The sequence below is a fragment of the Monodelphis domestica genome, chromosome 1, assembly GCF_027887165.1.
Source record: "Monodelphis domestica isolate mMonDom1 chromosome 1, mMonDom1.pri, whole genome shotgun sequence".
NCBI classification, from domain to species: Eukaryota; Metazoa; Chordata; class Mammalia; order Didelphimorphia; family Didelphidae; genus Monodelphis; species Monodelphis domestica.
Window position 1 is genome coordinate 149,410,651 of NC_077227.1, and position 22,610 is coordinate 149,433,260.

Below are 22,610 nucleotides of genomic sequence, written 5' to 3' on the forward strand. Positions count from 1 at the left end.
AAGAACATTAGATAGACTTCACATCCTTGGATACCAATAGCCAAAAATCTTCATAATCTAAAGTCTTGCCTAAATAAGTTTACTTTAAAGGAATAGATGTTTAAAGGACATAATTAGAATGTAAATAAGTACTGGTTTTTTAATCGCCCAGGCTAATAAAGTTTCTAATATTTGTAAACGTCCTTAAAATTTGATCTTGCCTCCTTTTTAAGTTTTGATAAGCTGATTTTTACTTGCTTCTATGTTAGTATCATGCTTTTTTTTAAACCATTACCTTCTGCCTTAGAATATAAATACTGATTGCAAAGCAGAAAGGCAGAAGGGCAAGACAATCGTGTTTAAGTGACTTGCTTAAAGTCACATAGCTAGGATATGTCTGAACCTATTGAACTACCTAGCTGCCCCTCATACTTCTTTTTTTTCAAAGTTGGAAAAAGATGTTCTCAAGATCTTTATCAATGTACAGAAACTTATTTATCAATTTTTTCTTTCTAGATTGAAGTCATTATCCAAATAACACCAGGAAAATTCTTAAAAGAGATACTGGCCATCAACTAGTTCTATGTATCATTATTTTGCAAATACAAATGGATTGGGGCTCACAGGCCAGAAAAATGAAAGAAATGAGGCTGAGCCTAAAAGAAATCACATGTGACAAAAAATTAAACCAAACAAAAAAAATCAAGCTTTCAAAATTCAATTCATGGCACTGACACTATGTATAAAGTTACTTTTGCCATATCATATTAAATTTATGATTTTTAAGTATAGAAAGAGTAAAAAAATGTAGTAAATAGGCCTAAATAATTTTAATGAAGACATATCTATTCCTCTAAATCATATCAAACCAGTGACATCATCACTTTTTGATCAAATTTTTTTTTAAAAAGAGGTTTCCAAAATTTTGAAATGGAATCAATGACAATGACAGAAACTACCAGAACTGAATTTGTTCATGTTCAAAAGAAATGTGAAAGAAAATTAAGAGATGTAAAAAATACCTGAATTCAATTGTTAACATCAAGAGAGCATATTATATAACCTAAATCAATATCTAGTAAGCTTATGAGACAAACTATTACACTGCTATTGTCAGCACCTGGTGCAATTTGAGTCTTATTTTTCAGGATGTGAAAAGAATAATTATTAAGAGATTAAGTATTAAAACAGGATAACATCAAATATTAAGAGACTTTGTGACTAGCTGCTGAACAAGATAAGTTAGTAGCATATTTGGAGCCTGAACTCATGATAAACTAGGTTGACCAAAATATTTGGTTACCAAGCACACTCTATTCTCTGATCATGGCAGAAAACAAGTTTACTGTATATGGAAAAAAGAGAAAACAAATAATTCGACATAATTAATAATTCCAAAGTGATGGTATTTTGTAAATTTGGAGACTTTACATATATGCATGAGTAGGCCCTAAATTAAGGACTTTATATGCCACAATGTGAGCTCTAAATTCATCAAAGTAGTTTTTTGTCAATTTTTGAGCTAAACTAACATTGATGTCAAGGAGTATATCTTATCCCAAACTCCACAACTTAAAAAAATCTCATTGTTCTTATTAAGAATAAAGTGATCTCATTCCATAAAAGTTACTGTATAAAAGTCTTTATTTAATCTGGGCCTGTTATTTTCCTCTGTGCAATATGGAATTTCCAGTGAAGAAATTCTATATGAATGCAAATTGCCAACTACTCTGTAAATTAAGAATTTTAGAGGGTTTTAAAATAATTTAAACTTTTTTTTAAAGCATCATATATGTTTTCTGGTTAGTTTATATAGTAGTTTGTAGTTTTAGAGATGAAAAAGTCTTAAAGATTGACACAATCCAATTCCACATTTTATAGATGAGGAAACTAAGGACCATCCAGGAAAGTTAAATAAATTGCTTAAGATCACAAGAGACAGAAGTAAATTTTGAACCCAAGACCTCTGATTGCAAACACGAATACTCTTTATAGTATATGATTCTCTCTCTCATCCAAGTCCTCTCTTTTCTCCAATAATTACTTACCCTCCTAACATTTTTCCGTTTTTTGGAACGCGGTCTTGTCTCTACTTTCTGGACACTACAACGCACAAGTAACAGGAGATCTTGAAAGTTGAATAACTTATAAACAAGATTTCCTTCTTGAGGAGTTATGTATTCTGATTTGTTTTCAACAAACATCTGGAGGCTGTGTGGTAGCAATCCTTAAAAATAATAGATTAGATAAATTGAATCTTACATGTGCTAATTATATTATCACAATATGTTTAATAAATAAAAATTAAAAAAATGATATAAAGAATTATCAATAGGATTGATTAACTATACATTATCTTCTTTTCAATTTTGTGTGGCCATTTTCTCTCTTACTAATCCAACCACTGTTTCAACTTCTTTTCATGGTATAGTCTTTGAATGAGAGGTCTCAAGCTACATGCTTACTAAGTATACTGGCTCTGGACTCAGACGACTTCAGTTCAAATGCTATTTTCCATGATTACTGCATATGTAACCTTGGTCAATTCACTTAACCATTCTGGGCTCCAATTTCTCAACTATAAAATAAAGGTGCTCCCTTCTAGTTCCTGATCTAGGATCCTTTTGAAATACTACTTCCTTTACTTTCAGAGAACAAATGACAGACAAAAAAAAAACAAATTTAGTGAGAGAGAAGGAATAAACTATTTAGGTCACTGTTAAAAGTGAATTTACTTAACCCTAGTACAGTAAGAAGTCAGGTGGAGGGGGCAGCTGGGTAGCTCAGTGGATTGAGAGCCAGTCCTAGAGACGGGAGGTCCTAGGTTCAAATCTGACCTCAGCCACTTCCTAGCTGTGTGACCCTGGGCAAGTCACTTGACCCCCATTGCCTAGCCCTTACCACTCTTCTGCCTTGGAGCCAATACACAGTATTGACTCCAAGACAGAAGGTAAGGGTTTAAAAAAAAAAAGAAGTCAGGTGGAGATGAAGAGAGGAAAGAGATCTTCATTTCTCATTTCCAGAAGTATGGTTTTATATGTCTTCTGCCAAAGGATATGATTTTTCTGGAATGTCAGTTATACCCATATTCATATCTAATATATATATATGCACATACATACACACACAAATAAATGGGATATTGATTAAAAAAAACAACAAACGATATAATTAAAACTGGGAATCTAGTATTTTAATGGTCTTGTGCCAAGACAGTTGAACAATCATTCAATAATACATTACCAAGTAAATTCAAATACTGATTCTAGACCAATACAAAACCAACTTTTCTCTTCAATTAGTTTAGCCAACTTGTAATGGTTATGTCCATCAAATGAAAGTACATACTGAACATAATCAACAAAAACAACAAAACAGATACTATATTTGCCTTCCATTAGAACTTTTCATTTTGGTAGAACCCCTTGGACTCCTTGCATTTTATCTGAATGACACATAATCTAGAATTTGTTAATTTACCCCATTTATTTTACACAAAGGAAACTAAGGCTCAGAAGAAGCAGTATTATATTAAGTAGCGGACTTAAGAGCAACAAGAAAGGCTAAATTTTACATGAAGATTGTAGAAAAAAATCACAGAAAGTATGTGAGTAAAAGGAGCAAGGAAAACTATATGCTGAAAATGTAATGTAAAAAAAAATTATAAATGTCTACTTACGTTCTTTTGGCTTGTGAAATATTGAAGAACATTTAGACTTAGGGGTATCGGTAACAGTGGTTGATTGCTCTGGAGCAAGGGCTATAAGGTGGTGCCTAGAATTTTCCAAATTCACAAGGGTCTGCTCAGGCACTTTTTTTGAAGTTGGTTTTAAAAGTTCATTTTGCATTTTTAAAATCTGTCCAACTGGATCAAATTTCTTATATAATCTTTTGCCAGACTTTTTTGTAGCACATTTTTTCTGCTCATGATTACAAGTAGCTTCAGCTAAGTTTTCTGAAGAAGGCATAGGCATCCTTAAAGTATCTTGTAGAGGACTTGAATTAAGGGTAATAACCTCTTGCTTCCCATTATCATGATTTTTACATTCTATGTCAATAATTAAACGGTCTTCATCTGTATCACTATTACAAGAAACATTTTGAGTCTTATTTGCTTCTGATATATCAATTCTTTCTTTAAAAGTATTTGTTTTCTCCAAAACATTTAGTTTAATAGCACCACATTCTTCATCTGTAGTTGTATCATTTTCTTCACTGACCTCAATTTTTTCTTTTTCAAAATCTTTGAATGAGGAGGAATCACATTCTGACTGCTTTGACTCACTACCACATGAATAAAACTGTATTTTTTTAGGATCTAGAAGATTGTCACATAATGAAAATTCCTGATTATCTTTAATTTTCAGCTCTTCTGGCCCACTGTTTACACTGGTCATAAGTTGTTTCTCCTTTTTCAATTGTTCAGTCAGAATCTTTGATAAATTTATAGGACTAGAGAGAATAGTTGCTGTATTAGATGTTGTGGGAAGAGTTGCCTCAGGAGATGATATAGGAAGGAGGCTTGATGTATTCAAAGTTTTTAAAGATTTATTAGCTGTTACTCCAAAAGTTTCTAATTCTGTTACATCCTCATCAAAACCCAGATCCAAATCATCAAAAGTCTCAATTCTTCGGGACTGCTTAATATCAGAAGGCACCTTAATAAAACAAAATCATTATCATACTATTAATAAAAAGCTTGTGATCCTATGAAGTAAGATTTGGGGCAAAATTTATTTCATTTTTGTTTCTCATTCTGAGTATCTGACAGAGTGATGTCTGGCATATATACCACTTAATAAAATATACAGACATATTTTACATTTGTCTAAAACTTACAAAAGTTAAAGAACAGGAGGCAGCTGGGTAGCTCAGTGGATTGAGAGCCAAGCCTAGAGATGGGAGGTCCTAGGTTCAAATCTGGCCTTAGACACTGCCCTGCTGTGTGACCCTGGGCAAGTCAAATTTATAAATTTGTTTCCTCATTCAGGCATCACTTACATCCCATTGAAATATATTCTCTTCCAGTTTGTCCATAAATACAGCAGAGACAGGAATTGCTGAGTTTTTGGTTGTCAAAAAATCCAATGGAACTTCATGAAAGATTTGATTTCTCTCTCTCACTGTCATTTCTTTTTTGGGAAGAGGCGAGTCAATATAAATTACTTTCATTGGCTTGGAACCTTTTGATAAAATAAAAATAAGATATATACTGTTTATTATTTTTAGGAAAGTCCCTTCTATTCCTATACTTCTTATTGTTTTCAATAGGAATGGGTGTTGTATTTTATTTAATAAAAGTAGAATGGGAGACAACACAGTATATATGGTATAAAGAACACTAGACTAAAATAGAAATCTGAGTATAATTCTGGAGTAATCACTTTTGTGTGTGTGACCTTGAGCAAGTCATTAAACTTGTCTAAACTTATTTGTAAAATGAAAATTGAACTAGATAATCAACATCCTTTCCCTGCTCTAAAGTTCTATGATTCTACTGCCAAGAAAAATATACTTTATCTTTTTCATGTATAAGGAATTGGAACAAAAGGCATTTTGGGTTTTCTAATGTGATCTGAAATAAAGATGGTTCTCTCAAATCTAGTCCAATTTTTTTAAGTTAAATGAAATTTATACCTTAGGGAAAATTTTTAGGATCTGAACTTATTAAAATTTTATTTTCCAATCAACTTCTTCTTTGCTAGACAGTGAATGTCATTAGCCATCAAGAACATTTTGCTTACTCTACAGAGTAAAAAATATTTTAACCAGTAAAGAGGGCATTTCATTTCACGAGTATAATGTAGATAGGTTCCCTATCCCAACTCAATGTTAATTGCAGTCCCTCTAGAGGTTGTTTCTATTCTCAGTAATGAGGTGGAACAAGGTCTAGAAAACTATAAGATGACTTTGCCATCAGTTTTTCTCCTTGATAATAGAGGACAACTAGTAGTTTTGACTGAGAAAGTTTGTAATGATTTTAAATTAAATCAATTCAGTTTTAAATAAGCATAATATCTTTATTTTCAGAAAACCACTGAAAAAAAAAACAGTGCAGATAAAACATCAGCCACATTTACTTGCACAATTTCTAAGCTCTTTGAAAACAGAAAATGTTGACACTTGGGCCCCTGACCCTATCCTATTTTCTGCTCCCCTAGGCTCTAGTTTTGGCTATTCTGCCTCTCTTTGATACAACTTTAGTTTCTTCCATTTCAATGTGGTTCCCTTTGGTCAGTCTATAAATATGCTGCACCCTTGCCCTGTTAAGCAAAATCACCTTGTCAAACAATATATTTCTGTATATTTATGTCTTTAAAAACATCATAGCATACAATTAGATGTCCTTTAAGGCAATGTTTTCCCTTGTTCTTTAAATTTTGAAATGCTTATGTTGATTGACAATTGTTAAGGTAACATGAAAGAATATTTAAGAGGTGAACAAAAAATGAAATCAAAACAAAATACATTAAATATTTGGGAGTTAATCTGCCAAGACATACTCAAGATTTATATAAATACAAGTACAAAATGCTTTTAAAAGAAATAAAGACAAATTGAAAGGATATTTATTGTTCATGGTTGGACAACACAAATAAAATAATGATACTACCCAAACTACTGACAATATACTATACCAAAGCATTACTTTTTTTTAAAGAACCAAACAAAATCATAAAATTCATTTGGCCTCCAAATCTTTTTTTTTTTTTACTCCAAATCTTAAAGGAAGATCCTGGAAAAAATGGTAATTAAGGGGAAATCAACTCTGTAGACATCAAATAATTATTCAATACTAGTTATAGAAGTATTTTTGCATTCTAAGAAAAAAGAAATATGATATGAAATATGAAATAAAAAATATGAAATAATACAAGGTAAAGTAAGCAGCATCAGTAAAATACATGCATAATTAAATAACATAAATGGAAAGAAAGATAAACCAAAACACAATATAAATACAAATGGGTACATTTTGTAGCTATCTACACACATACACACCCACCCACCCACCATTTATATTCATCAGTGCCTTAAACAAGATTCTTTATCTTCTTGACTATAGTGCTGGTAAAGAACAAAAAAAGTTTATACAACCATAAAGTGTTTCTTCCCTCTTCCAAAATCAGTATTAGAGAAATCACAAACCTGTAACAGGTATGAGCTTCACACACACTGGAATTTCCCATTGTTCCTTGTAATTAGGTGCATGATTATTCAACAAGGTAAATAATGATCGACTAGTGAGAGCTATCTGAGGATGATATCTCAATACAAGCTTTTCTGCATTGGGATCTGTACTAATATCCTGAAAACAATAAACATTTCAGTTACTTATTTGAGTAACATGCTTCTTTATTAATCAAATATAAATAAAATGTAGAACAAAGTTTGGGGAAAGGGGTCCCAGGGCAATTAACTTTAAATTATCTTAAAGCTTTCTATGAGATGTACAAAAAACAAATAATCATTTGTATTTATTTATCTCACTTTGAAATATTTGACAACAAACAATATATGGTAAGTTTTACTCACATTATGCATTGCAGCAGCTTTCTGCTCTGGTGTTTCAATAGTTGATGTAGATTTGTTATCTATGGAGAGTTGCAACTCAGCAGGCATCAAGGGAAAGGATAATTTGGCAAATCTTACATTACCCTATATAACAAGGAAAATTAGTTTTTTTCTTAGTAAATTTCCATTTCTTTCTTAGAAAAATAAATTTTAATTCAAAATTATTTGACATAGCCAAAGTCTATAAGTAAATATTAGCAAGCAATGGTCCTCAAATAAAATGATAGCTACAAATAGGAAATATAGATAGTCTTCATCAGATTGATCCTGCTAGTGTTTAGGTCAGAGCAGCAACTCTTCAGAGGAAAAGATTACCCTAAGAATCACTGCAATTTTCACTACTATAATATCTCTGTTGTGGCCCCAGTGAAGCAAACATTAGAGACCAAACAGTTTTAGTGAAAACAAAGGCATATTTCTAGGATAGAAATTCCAAGGGGGTGAAAAAGGGGGAAAAGTCTCAAGAATGTGGCTCAAGCTTCAAGAGTTTACTACAGGGATTCAGGGATTCCCTTTGTATAAAGGAGTATGGGAACTACTATGGTAGGGTAAGTCCTTATCTGCTTAATAAATAACACTAGGTTCCTTACAAGAGGATAGGCTAGGATGATTTTTCCATTATCTCTTTAGGAGTAGGAAAAATGAGACCTAGAAGATAATACCAGGCTAAATCTCTTTTGCTCTTCTACATTCTACCTAGCTTCTTTCTCTATCAGAGGCAAGTTGTAGTAGATTGTTCTGGAACATAGATTATAATGGGCTCTTAATGTAGATTAAATAGTTGTGTTGAACTTTTACTCCTTCATTTTAATCTAAACTGCAAATTCAAAACTCCAAATGCAAAGAAATATGATAAGCTATATCATATTAGCAATAAACATTTGTATAGATAAAGAAGCATGAAAAACATAAGTAAGAACATAATTGGCAATTTTTTATAGCACTTGCTATGTGCTAATCATTCACTAGATACAAAAAAGGGCAAAAAACAGTCCCTCTTTCTCAAGGAGTTCATAAAGTAACAGAAGAGACAACGAAAATTTTTTTACAAATAAGGAGAGAGTGTGTGTGTGTGTGAAACATAAAATGGAGTTAATTAACAAAGGATAGGCACTAGCATTAAGGGAAACTGGAAAAGGTTTCTTACAGAAAGTAAGATTTTAGCTGGGATATAAAAGAAGCCAGATGAGATAAAGGAGAGACTTATAGCCATGGGGGACAGATGATGAAAAGGTCCAATGTTGGGAGATGGAGTCTTTTGTGAATAAGAAACATATTTCAATATTTGAAGAGGTGGGGAGAGGGATAGAAAGGAGGGGAAAATAGTAATTATTTGGCATCTACTATTTGCTAGGCATTGTGCTAATAAGTGCTTTATAAACATTATATTCTTCTGACTGCTTCGGCTGAACAGATGGAAGAAACCAATAAGAAGGTTCAACGGCTGAGAGGGCGACGCAGCAAAGCACTGTGGAGTGCTTTAGGGCGTGTTGGAGCACAAAAGACAACACGGCCATACAATGCAGCTGAGGAAGTCTCCAGGTGTAAAGACTTTTCGTGCCACTGGACCCAGGCTTCCAACACCAAGAGAGTGGGACTGTCTCTGTGCATCGACTTTTGTGCACACTCATCTACATCACAGATGAAAGCGCACAAAGACAATTGTCATCCTCAGTTACCAAGAGACTACTACTACTACTATTCTTCTGATAGTGCAGATTACTATTAATCACTTCTTATCCTATATTATTCCTAAAATTCTCCATAAGGATTCCACATATTAAAAAAATCCTCTAGGTTAGTGATGGCAAACATTTTAGAGACTGAGTGCTCAAATTGCAACCCTCACATGGCATGTGAGACCCACGCCTTACCCCAAACAGGGGAGGGAGGAAGCACTCCCATTGGGAAGCTGGGCAGAGGAGCAGATGCTGTGAGAAATGTCCTCAGGTGAGTATGGAGAGGTGGAGGGGAGCAGCCCCCTCAAGTACATGTGCCATGGGTTCGTCAATATGGTTCTAGGTCTTTTAACATTACTTTTGTATCTTTGCAGCATTTGGCCCTATGGTATATGTTATCCTTTACTGGATTTCATATAAGAATGGGCTTGCTTCTTTTTTTAATCACAGGCTTAGTTAACTATTTTTAACACCATTTCTTACATGTGGGTCATCTATCCCTGGTAATATAGTGCCCTTTCTTTAGGTTTGCCATCCATCTCTCCACTTTTGTTTATGGCATATACTAGTCTAATTCTTCAGATCGTGATGTTCCAAGATTTGCCAACATAAAGCATTACCAGAAGAATACTGGTGCTGAAAAGGATGGATTTTGTTTCATGAAGTATCTTAGGATAGTTAAAAGCATTATGCATTCCTCCAGCTGCAAACAGGCTACCATTTTCCTGTTATTCAAATCTGGAACCAGTTTACTATTCATTTGAAGTGTCAATCCAAGATAAATGTACTAATGAAGTAGCTCTGTGGGTTATCTAATCAACTATATATTATAATATAGAAAACAGGCTCTTTTTTGACTATGCTTTTGAAGTTTTAGGCCAAACTCTTCTAAGTGGCTGTAGCTTTTATCTACCATCAGAATCAAGTGAGAAATCTCACACTTTAGACCTCATACTGTATAAGAAATCTCTCCTGAATTTAGACTTTGAAGAGGACTTCCTCTAGTGGGTGGCAAACACATCTGGTCAATGAATATACATTATGATTTTATGCTTCACTTAATAATCAAAGAACAATAAAACACTTATAGCAATACTTTTTGTGACAGCAAAACAATGGAAATAAACATAGCTAAACAAATTGTGGTAAATTAATGTAATGGAATATTACTGTGCTATAAGAAACAACAAACCAGGAGTTACAGATATGCACATAAAGATTTATAAAAATGAATACAAAGTGGAGTAAAGCCAGAAAAAAATAACATATACAATATACATTGTAAATAGAAAGAACAATAACCACACAAAAAAATTTAAGCTGAATACTGTGAAATAAAGAACAGTAAACTTAGTCCCAAAGAAAAGATGTAAGAAAACATGCCTTCCCCAATCCCTTAAAGAAGTAGAAAGGCCATGGAAGTGGAATATAATATTATCTTCAATGTGGAGGTTGGTTTTAATGATACTTTTCTTTTTCCTTTTAAAAATAATTATTTGTTATAAGAGACAGCTCTCAGGGAGGAGAGAGGATGAGGGACACAGGGAAAACATCAGTAATGTAATAAAAGGAAATATTAACAAGATTTATTATTTTAAAAAATCGAAGAATTGTTAAAGTTTTCTCTGCAGTTTTATCTAACATACTCTGCATGGTCTCAACATACACAAATGGGACAAAACTTCTAAATTCCTTTAAAGTGAAATTTTGACCTATTAAAATTTTTAATGCACAGAAGGGATGGAAAGGAAGAAACAACCACAAATAAGCAGAACTGTTCTGAAATTTGCATTTTTATATATTTTAAAAGAAACATAAGTGGCATTTATTAGATACCCCTAGTTTCATGTACAAACTTTTCCTGATCTAATATGCATATGGAATGCTCATTTGGCAATGAAGTAAAACCAAAAAATCAATTCTGTATCATAATTAACCAAAAAAGTTGGGTTTTTATCTTCTATACGCTTCTGTCAAGTTTTGCAACTGTGAAGATGAGGTCTGCCATAGCTATTTCTTTCTCATCTTTTCATCAAGTATGTCCTTTATATATCGTGTATATTAAAATAGGTTCTTGTTAATGTATATCACGTAAAACAAAATGGGCTCTAGTTTTTGATGTACTATCAGTCACATTCTGAAATAGTAATGCCAACTGTGATCGTAAACAAGTATTCAGTATACTGCTCAGCTTCAAGCATAGACTGGTAAAGATTTCTTCTGTGTAAACTTGGTTAGGTCCAACTACTACTCCTATCTTTGTCTTTCCATTTCTTAATATAACACAATGGAAATCTAGAGGCTTTTTTCCTAGTGTGTTGATTCAATTGTGATTGATGAAGAATTTATTATAAAAATGTTAACAGATTTGTTTAGTTTTACACCGATTTATTTTAATTCCATTTTTATCATCAATTGCTTTTGGAATGATCTGGCTTTCTGCTCCCTCTTTTCTCTATACAACTTCTTTTATTTATTTATTTAAAGGCAATACTACTCAAGATCTTTCACCATCAGCTCTTACAAAATAAACATTATAAGCCAATACTGATCCTAGGTAATTCTCCCTTCTCTAACTGCAGCTCTACCGGGTTAGGCTCCATGTCCCCAAAAAGGATGCCCCCTGGTGGCCACCCTTCTTTCCCTACCTGCTTTTCAGCTTCCTTTTGCTAGTTGTCTTCTGGATCAGACTGGAGGCTCCTTGAGAGGAGAGATTGTCTTTCTTTTTCTTATTTGTATGCCCAGCATTTAGTACATTGCCTAACATATAGTAGGCGCTTAATAAATGTTTATTGAATTGAATTTAATGTTGAGAGAGATGTTTCTCCACTTGGCAAGGAGGTGTTTTCTATTTCAAGTGATTTCTAGGTTCTTTGGTCTTATTGTAGTGACTACGTTATAACTAGGACATGAAGTAGGTCATCTACATAGTGAGAATTAAGTTACATATGCATGTATTTCTAAAATATTCAAGAACCTAGAAGACTTCTAGCGCATTGTTTGGATGTTTTACAAATATTTGAAAGACAGAGATAAAAAATATATACAATAAGGTGTGCCCAGATAATCCACATTAGGGGAGATGCTCATAAGTGATAAAATCAGTGATCCCTTTAAGCACTGAAAAAAAAAATACATCCTATTATCATATGAAAAAACTCTCAAAATATAAGATGAAGCCTATGTTCAATGCAAAGAAATAATTTCTTAAAAATATTAACCCTTGAAGTACAAATAGACCTTACCAATGCAAGGACAGTTTTCTCCAATTTTAATCCCATCTCTGTTCTAGTTGGGAGGAATCCCATTAAGCTAGTGATTTCATGGAGTGAGTAGATTTCCGGATACTTTTTCACTTGTTCAATTGAAGCACTTAAAAATTTCTGTAAGAAAAAGAAAGAAGAATCAGTATGCATAGTAGTTTTCTAGCAATATCTTAAAAATAAATCTATTTGTATAATTATTTCAGATCTGAAAAAAAAGTAAAAATCTCAGGGTGTAACTAAATAGAATCCCAACTAAAGACATAATGAATCTGAATTTAGCTATATTATTTAACAATGCTATCCATTTTCTGAATATTATTATTTTAATTTGTTCATGTCTAATTTTTAATTATAGTGAAGATAAATCTTAGCTTATATAAAAAATTGAACAAAATTAAAACTAAAAACATTAAAATCTAAAACAAAAGGAAAATTGTTTTTCATAATGATGAAATCACTATTAAAAAGTATGCATCTTTTCACTGGCTACTAAGACAATTAGAGAAATTAATGGAATTTAAATAACAACTTAAAAGATAACAAAACACCATGGGGTGGCTTGAACAGCTTAAAATTATGTTACTCAAAGAATCAAGAACAGGTAAGACAAGTTTATTTATTTTAAATCATTTTTTTCAAATTACATGTAAAAATGAAATTTTAACATTCACTAAAAAAATTGAGTTCCAAATTCTCTTCCTTCCTCTCCTCCCCATTTAGAGGAAAAGCAATTTTATATAGGTTATACATGCACAGTCATATTACATATTGTGGCTGTCAGTCCATTTTTAAAGATGACTAATGACATCACAAAGTGATATCCTGACTTGCATATGAATTGGATTTAAGTGAGGCAGAGTTGTATGAAGTCATCAAACTAATCCTCTTTTCTAGAGTCATACAAGTCTAGTGGCAAAACAAAAGTAAGGATGTAAAAATGGACTTGAATCCTGGACTTAAATACCGAGAATTCCTTGCTCCACTTCCCCAGAATGCTTTGTAATATCACTGAATTCTCACCTGGGCCGAGATGGAGAAGGAGTATTTAACCTGATTGGAAAGGCTTTTGCAGGTCTTTTCTGTTTCTGCTTTCAAGCGGATTTCATAATGTAGGTGAGGTTGTCTAGGCCCCTGGGCCTAGACACGTGCTTTCTTATCCTGTATTTTCTTTAATCCTTAATCTTCAATAAACCTCTAAAAATATAATACTCCTTGCAGAGAGAAACTAATTTCTACCTGCCTCAGCTTCCCCTAAATTTTAATCTTTACAGTTTGGCATAACCACTTCGGGAAAACAAAATATCTCAATCTTCTGATTTAATCTTTAATAGCTAGTGCCTAGAAAAAAAATTTTTTTTGATCCACGTTTCTCTGGCCAAGGTTTTTCCGCTTTGGACTGCCCACCCCGGCTGCCCGCTCCGCTCGGCCCTGCTTGTCTGCACTCTAGCCCCGGCCCTGCCCAACCCAGCGGCCTTTCTCTCGCTCACCTGGCCCACCTGATTCAACCAAGATTGCAATCACCTGGTGACCTACATGCCCAAAAAACCCAGATCCTTGGCTGGTAACAAAACAGGGGGGCCCATTGGCTCTGCGTGGGTAGCCTGGGCTCCACGAGGACTGGGGCAGGAGGAGGGATCATAGCAGGGGAGAGAGAAAAGGGAGAGGAGAAGAAACAGACTTTTCAAACAGAAACTTAAAAAGCAATGGGCTATTTAAAATGATACCTTTTAAATGTTCTGGTAATAGCATTGATTTCACCTGTGTGCAACTTTAACTTTGGGGAGGCAAATGCGTGGCTCAGCAAACTGAGAGCCAGGCCCAGAGACGGGAGGTCTCTAATTGAAATCTGGCCTGAGACACTTCATGGCTGTGTGGCCACGAGCAGATCACTCAGACCCCATTGCTTAGCCCTTACCACTCTGCCTTCGGACAATAGGCATCTAAATGGATAATTAAAAACAACAAACAACAACAACAAAACACACCTAAAGAACTTTAGAGAGACTAAAGGCTATATTTTAAGGCATTTCAGACTCTAATGGTTTATAAAAATCTCTGTATTCTATTGCATTTTTCCTGATTTTTTGTTTAAAGTTTAACTTTGTGATTTTAAGTTCATATATTCTGTTATACTGTTCATTTAATATACTGAGTTTTAAAAATTCTGTTGTTTTTCCCCTATAACTGTGCTGAACAAATATTATTGTAACTAAGTCCATATTAAAAAAAAAGCCTTTCTATTTTTGACTTTGTAAATTATTACATAGAGGATAGATGGACTTCAGGACTGGTTATAATTGTATAACAACCTTTGGAAAATTTAATATGCTAAATATCTCAAATGATTTTAAGGGTTTTTTAAATATGATTTTGTAATTTTTTTTTAACAATCTCTGGTTATTTTTGCCTGCCCCTACCACAAGGTAAGGCCCATTCTAGAAGCTGAAGTGAAATACATTTTATAACCCCCAACCTTCCCGCATTTCTAAATATGTGAATGGAAATTGGGCAGTTAATCTCAGGGCATTTGTATCCTTAAAAAGCCTCCAAAAAAAGGAGCATCTCTCATTTATACTCTTCAGCTCACTATTTTACTTCCACCAGAATGATATATAGATTTCTTGATTATGTTCTTAACCCAAGATGAGTTTTACTTTGTTTAACAATATGTTTATTACTAAGGTTGAAAGATTGCTATGATTGTAAAAAACTGTGACAAATATCCATCAATTCATAGACTTTTAAAATGTCATACAGCAACTTATGTGAAATATGATAGTGTGTTTGTTTGCTATTGTAATTAATTGGGCAATTGAGAATTTTGGGGATATTGATATCTACATATTTGTACTACTGTTCAATTCATTTGTCATACTCACAGTAGACCATGGCCAGATATTAAGAGGAAATGGATCTCATTTTTGGTGAGAAAGCCTTGTATTCTATATTTTCTTAGCTGACACAGAGTGTCAATGATTATAAGCTTCATTTTTGAATTTTTTAATGACTTTTATTATATTTTTCTTGCATGTGCAATATACTATTTCAGTGTTTTTTTATTTTTCTCTCCTTTTTTATATTTCAAGCACATGTCACCAGCATTAAGATTTTCTTTAACTTTTTGATTTTGCAGTACTACAACTTTAAGATACATTTGTTAATGCATGCCCTAAAAAGCTTGTGACTATAAAAATGATGCCACTAATTATTTAAAAAATTATGGGACTTTGCTTAATGATTCTGTCTGATTCCAGGACAAGATATACACAACAGAGCCATTGCACAGGGCCAAAGAAAACCCAATCCAGGATGGGATTGATACACTTCTAGGCCAATACAAAGGTCTTGAACCTAGTGTGAAGACTCGAGGTTACTGTTTAACATAGTTAGACATAGGCTTTCCTTGTGTCCACACTCACTCTGAAAATACTCACAGATGAGTATCCCGGAATCCTTGGCTCATAATCTGGTCCCCTTTTCTGCCTTTCATAGTGTGGTACCTTTCTGTAGTCCTGGCTACTGACTGGGTAAATGCATCATTGCTTAGATCATTTTGATTGGGCCCTGATTCAAGGACCTGTTATAGATTTATTTTTCTTTTCACTTGGAATTTTACACATAAGACTTTGATAGTCTATATTTTCATCCAGAAATTTTTCTTTTTTTTTGGATTTTTCTGATATCCTTTTAATCTCTTGCCAATTGATTCATATACCGCATACCTCAGCCATGCATCCCTAAGTAATCTTATTTTTTAATCACCCTCTTAACAGGGGGAATGTAAAAAATATCATTATTTAAATTGCAAAGTTTAAATTCCTTTTGAGAAGAACTTTAGGTAAAGAAAGATGCTACCTCTCTGAATCCAGAAACTGAACTTTTGGAGAAGCCACCATAAAGAAGCCTCCAGACCACAAGTGCACAAAAATAAACTCTGGGTGTAGCTGATTGAACATTTATTTGTATGTATACTTTCATGCCAAAGGGGACTGCCCCCTAACTGGCTTTTTGTCAATGCATCCAGTAATTATTGGTTTTGTTCTTTTTTTTCTCTTATCCTCAAATTATTGTAATCTTTAAATTGATTATGTTTTTATGATCCTTTGGGGAAGGACTTCTTCCCAGAGGATCAAACAGGGGAATGTAAAATTGAGATTTGAACTCTGGACTCCATTCCCCAGGAGTCCTTGCTAGCTCCCAGAATGCCCTCTAATCTCACTGAATTCTCACCTGGGACAAGAACAAAATTTTATTTAAATGGTCTTCCCGTAGGCAGGATCTCTCTCTTTTGGACTTCCGTTTTGGAGCAGATGCGTCTCTTCCATGATGTGAGGTTATCTTGTCTAGGCCTCTGGCCTAGGCACGTGTTTTTTCTTATTCTGTATTTTCTTTAATCCTTAACCTTTAATAAACCTCTAAAGAAAATAATACTCCTTGTAGAGAGAAACTAATTTCTACCTGCCTCAGTCTCCCCTAAAATTTAATCTTTACATTTCCGACAATAGACATTTAAATGGATAAGAACCCAAGGAACTTTAAAGACTAGAGGTTATAATTTTGAGGCATTTCAGACTCCAATGGTTTATAAAAATCTCTGTATTGCATTTTCCTGATTGTTTTGTTTAAGATATAACTTTGTGATTTTAAATTCATACATTACTGGATTCAATATTATTCTGTTATACTGTTCATTTAATGTACTGAATTTTAAAATTCTGTTGCTTTCCCCCTATAACCATATATTAAAAAAATATCATTGTAATTAAGCCCATATAAGAAAAAACAGCCTTTCTATTTGGCCTTTATAAATTGCCACACAGAGGATAGATGGACTTCAGAACTGGTTACAATTGTAATAACCTTTGGAAAATTTAATGTGCTAAATATCTCAATTGATTTTAAGGGTTTTTTAAACATGATTTTTGTAATTTTTTTTAACAATCTCTGGTTATTTTTGCCTGCCCCTAACATGAGGTGTAAGGCCAATTCTAGCTGAAGTGAAATACAATTATAACCCCCAACCTTCCCGCATTTCTAAATATGTGAATGGAAGTTGGGCAGTTAATCTCAAGGCATTTGTACCCCTAAAAAAGCCTCCAAAAAAGGAGCACCTCTCATTTATACTCTTCAGCTCACTATTTTACTTCCACCAGAATGATATATAGATTTCTTGATTATGTTCTTAACCCAAGATGAGTTTTACTTTGTTTAAAAATATGTTTATTATCAAGTTTGAAAGATTTGCTATGATTGTAAAAACTTGTGACAAATATCGATTATAGGTTTAAAAAAAATGCCATACAGCAACTTATGTGAAATATGATAGTGTGTTTGTTTGCTATTGTAATTAATTGGGCTATTGAAAATTTTGGGGATATTGATAACTACATATTTGTACTACTGTTCTTTAAAAATGAAAATTGTTACCTTGTTCAATTCATTTGCTTTCACTCACAGTAGATCATGGCCAGGCACTCATTTTTGGCGAGAAAGTCTTGTATTCTATATTTTCTTAGCTGCCACTGAGTGTCAATGATTATAAGCTATATTTTTGAATTTTTAAAAAGACTTTTATTATTATATTTTCTTGCATGTGCAATATTCTATTTCAGGTTTTTTAATTATTTTTCTCTCTTTTTTTATATTTGAAGCACATGTCACCAGCATTAAGATTTTCTTTAACTTTTTGACTTTTCAGTACTATAAGTTTAAAATAACATTTGCTAATGCATGCCCAAAAAGCTAGAGACTATAAAAATGATGCCACTAATTGTTTAAAATAAGTTATGGGACTTTACTTAATGATTCTGTCTGATTCCAGGACAAGATATACACAAAAGAGCCATTGCACAGGGCCAAAGAAAACCCAATCCAGGATGGATTGATGCACTTCTAGGCCAAAAGCCTAGTGTGAAGACTTGAGGTTACTGTGTTTATTACTGCTAGACATAGGCTTTCCTTGTGTCCACATTCACTCTGAAAATACTCATAGACGAGTATCCCCGAAACCTTGGCTCATATAATCTGGTCCCCTTTTCTGCCTTTCATAGTGTGGTACCTTTCTGTAGTCCTGGCTACTGACTGGGTAAATGCATCATTGCTTAGATCATTTTGATTGGGCCCTCATTCAAGGACCTGTTATAGATTTATTTTTCTTTTACTTGGAATTTTTACACATAAGACTTTGATAGTCTATATTTTCATCCAGAAATTTTTCTTTTTTTTGGATTTTTCTGATATCTTTTTCATTTCTCTTGCCAATTGATTCATATACCTCATACTTCAGCCATGCATCCCTAAGTGATTCTGTATTTTTCAATCACCCTCTTAATGGAGGAATGTAAAAAATATTATTATTTAAATTACAAAATTTAAAATTCTTTTTGAGAAGAATTTTAGGTAAAGAAAGATGCTACTTCCCTGAATCCAGAAACTGAACTGTTGGAGAAGATACCATGCCTCCAGGCCACAAGCTGCACAAAAATGAACTTTGGGTGTAGTTGATTGAACATTTATTTGTATGTATACTTTCATGCCAGAAAGGGGACTGCCCCCTAATTGGCTTTTTGTCAATGCGTCCAGCAGTTATTGGTTTTGTTCTTCTCCTCATCCTCAAATTATTGTAATCTTTTATTGTTTTCATGATCCTTTTTGGGGAAACCTTTCCCAATAAGAATCAAACGGGGGAATGTAGAAATGGACTTGAATCCAGGACTTCAATCCCCAGAATTCCTTGCTCCACTTCCCCAGAATGCTTTGTAATATCACTGAATTCTCACCTGGGCTGAGATCGAGAAGGGGTATTTAACCTGATTGGAAAGGCTTTTGCGGGTCTTTCCTGTTTCCGCTTGCAAGCAGACGCGGCTCTTTTCATAATGTAGGTGAGGTTGTCTAGGCCCCTGGGCCTAGACACGTGCTTTCTTATCCTGTATTTTCTTTAATCCTTAATCTTCAATAAACCTCTAAAAACATAATACTCCTTGCAGAGAGAAACTAATTTCTATCTGCCTCAGCTTCCCCAAAATTTTAATCTTTACAAAGATGACTGGCAATGGCCCAGGATGCAGTAGACGACTGTGGCATCTTTAATATCTGACCAAATTCTAAAAGCTCCACAGCACCTGTTTCCATGGCCTTTGGAACAAATTATTCTCATCTATCCTTTCTGCCAAGGGAAGTCTTCACATACTTGTGGCAGACACACCCCTAAGTCATGGACTTGTGGGAAAAAAATATTTTTTTTTTGTGGGTAAAACGACTTTATTAAGAAGGCATTGAAATAAAAAAAAAATCATACAACTTTCTTAACTGTCAAGTCAGCTCAGCAAATATGTAATCAGTACTTTTACTGTGTGATGTTAAAGGTCCATTATTTTCTTTAAAATATTTTAGTTCTTTAGTTCTTAAAATTTATTCAAAAAAGTACATGCCTTCCTATAAATTCCCTAAATATACACAATATAAAAAATTTAAAAAACCTTAAAGACAGCCATTTTTCTGTTTGCTACATGACAGTTCTATCCCTTCCCTGTCCCTGCTGTTCAACTGTTGTGTGTGGTTTCATCCTTGTTACCTCCCCACCTCCCAGTGGCACTGGAACACTCCTTGCCTCTCCTTTGCCCCCAGGCCAGCCTGGCCTCATTCACATTGCCCAGGGACCCCAAATTGGAAACCCTTCCTCAAAAAAGAAAGAAGGAAACAATGTTCTTGTCAGGCAGGTGGGCAATCAGGCAGAAAAAACCCTTGGCCCTTGAAGGGCTTTCCTTTCCTTGAAGGTCTTAGTTTTCCAGACTAGCTAAAAAGGTCTAGAAATATAAAAGACAATCCTTGTATGTTCTAAATAAAAAGTGTCATTGAACCTCTTCTCTCTGTTTATTTTAACATTTCAACTGAATGCTAATGTTTGGAAATAACTGTAGAACAACCAGTCCGCCTAGTCCTGGCAGCTTCCACATCTGGGAGTTAAGTTAAAGCTATTCTGTAAACATCGAAAGTTTGTTTTTTCTCTGAGGTCATGGCAGGTTTGAGCTCTGTCAGTTACCTTCAAACTGGCTTAGCTCCATTTGCCTAGAAGGTTTTACTGGAGTATAGCTGATATACATGCTTGTGAAAGAAAACAGAGACCAAGAAAAATACCAAACTTTAAAAAAATGTATATTTCTATTTACATTCATACTCCATCAAGTCCTTTCTTATAATTTTTCATTGCAAGTCCTTCAGAAGTCCCTTATATCATTGTATTGTTGAGAATAGCTAAGTCATTCAAGGTTGATCATCATACAATATTTCTGGTATTATATACAATGTCCTACTGGTTCTACTCACTTCGCTTTGAATTGGTTCATATAAGTCTTCAGATTTTTCTGAAAGAATTTTGTTCATCATTTCTTATAGCAAAATAGTATTCCATCATAATCATATACCAAAATGTTTTCAACCATTCCCCAATGGATGGGGATCCCCATAATTTCTAATTCTTTGGTGAGGTAAATTACATTGAGGCAATTTTAACTGCAAGGGTTATCCTCTTCCAAACTCCTTGCAAAATATTTATGAAACTTGGAAGTTTAATTATAAAGTTGAAATGTAGTTTTATTTTTAGTCTATATTGTTTGTAATAACAGAAATGATTAAGGAAGAAAATTTTCTTTGTTAACTGATCATCTAATTTCTTGATTCTGAAACACATTTTCTCTAACTGCTAAACAATTTGAGATCTTTTAAAATTTATTTTGATCAAGAAAGTAGTCTGAAAAATATACACGTATTCTTTCTAATATGCAACCTTTTGGTAGGATATTTTTTCTTTTTATATGAATAATTCTAAAAAAATAAGAGTTACCCTATTCATGCAATTTCATTTTTCCCCTTATCTCACATTATAATCAATCCCAGAATATGCTGATCTTTATAACTTCTGGAATAATTTCAAACCAAGGAACGTGATGGGCTAATATGTATAAATGTAGTTTGTTCTTATTTAGCATTTTGTTCTTGATTTTTATTGATATATTTTGTTTTTATATCATCTTTTATTTCTAAATATATCCTTCCTAACTTCTCTAGAGAGTCATTCTTTGCAACAAAGAAGAGGGGGAAGGAAAAAAGTAGTTTAGGACATCTGAATAATACAGTCTAGTAGTAATGGTGCCAATTCAACCTTCCTTCAAAGAAAAAAGGTACATCTCCATCTCTCTCTTCTTCCTGCTATAACAGTTAAAATTAGTTTCTCTGCTAAAAGTATTATATTTTTATGAGGTTTATTAAAGATTAAGAAATAAAGAAAATACAAAATAAGAAAGCACATGGCTAGGAGGGCCGAAAGGCCCATTCAATTTCACTTACTGCATCCTTGCAATCTCCGAGTATAGGAAGAGAGACCTCAGTAGGCTTTACAGCCAGTTTAAATAGAAATTTTGATCTTGCCCAGGTGGGGATCTCAGTGAGATTAGAGGGCATCTTGGGAACTAGAGCAAGGACTCCTGGGGATTGAAGTCCGGGGTTCAAATCTCCATTTTTACACTGCCCCAGCTTGTTTATTGTAATCACCAAGCACCAAGTTTTCTTTTTTTGTTCTTGATTTTTATACATTCAAGTCATATTGTTTTTCTGGTCATTTTTACTTCATTTTGTATCATTAAGTCTTCTCATGCTTCTCTGCATTCTTCATATTCATAATTTCTAAGGACACAGTAATATGTTACAAGCATTTACTATGATTTATTTAGCCATTCCCCAGTCAATGGTCACACACTTTGCTTTTATTTCTTTACCTCTAAAACAAAAAATATTGCCAAAAATATACTGGGGTCAATAGGACATTTATATCAATGATGTCCTTGGGACATATATCTAACAATGGAATCTATGAATAAAAGGATATGGACATGTTAGTCATTTCCTGAGTATTAATTCCTAAATTCTTTCCAGAAGATTTAGACTTTCCTCCCTAAATAACAGCCTTTATATACGAGAAAACTGCTTTTATACTGTATATTGATTCCAAGGCAGAAGAGTGGTAAAGGCTAGGCAATGGGGGTTAAGTGACTTGCCCAGGGTCACACAGCTGGGAAGTGTCTGAGGCCAGATTTGAACCTAGGACCTCCTGTCT

At 33.7% G+C, this 22,610-nt stretch overlaps 1 protein-coding gene across 4 annotated transcripts in view; it reads right to left on the reverse strand.

The window, feature by feature from the left end:
* Positions 1–22,610, reverse strand: part of ICE2 (interactor of little elongation complex ELL subunit 2) — a 78,814-nt gene that overhangs the window by 39,544 nt on the left and 16,660 nt on the right. For all 4 annotated transcript variants that reach the window (XR_008914122.1, XM_007479515.3, XM_007479513.3 and 1 more), the window contains 6 exons: positions 12,479–12,616; positions 7,516–7,638; positions 7,129–7,288; positions 4,981–5,162; positions 3,659–4,637; positions 2,028–2,206 (listed from right to left, as the gene is read on the reverse strand). Coding sequence is in view for 3 of the 4 variants with exons in the window: in XM_007479515.3 (XP_007479577.2) it covers positions 2,028–2,206; positions 3,659–4,637; positions 4,981–5,162; positions 7,129–7,288; positions 7,516–7,638; positions 12,479–12,616 (1,761 nt within the window). In the remaining variant the exon portion in view is untranslated. The remainder of the gene's footprint in view (positions 1–2,027; positions 2,207–3,658; positions 4,638–4,980; positions 5,163–7,128; positions 7,289–7,515; positions 7,639–12,478; positions 12,617–22,610) is intronic.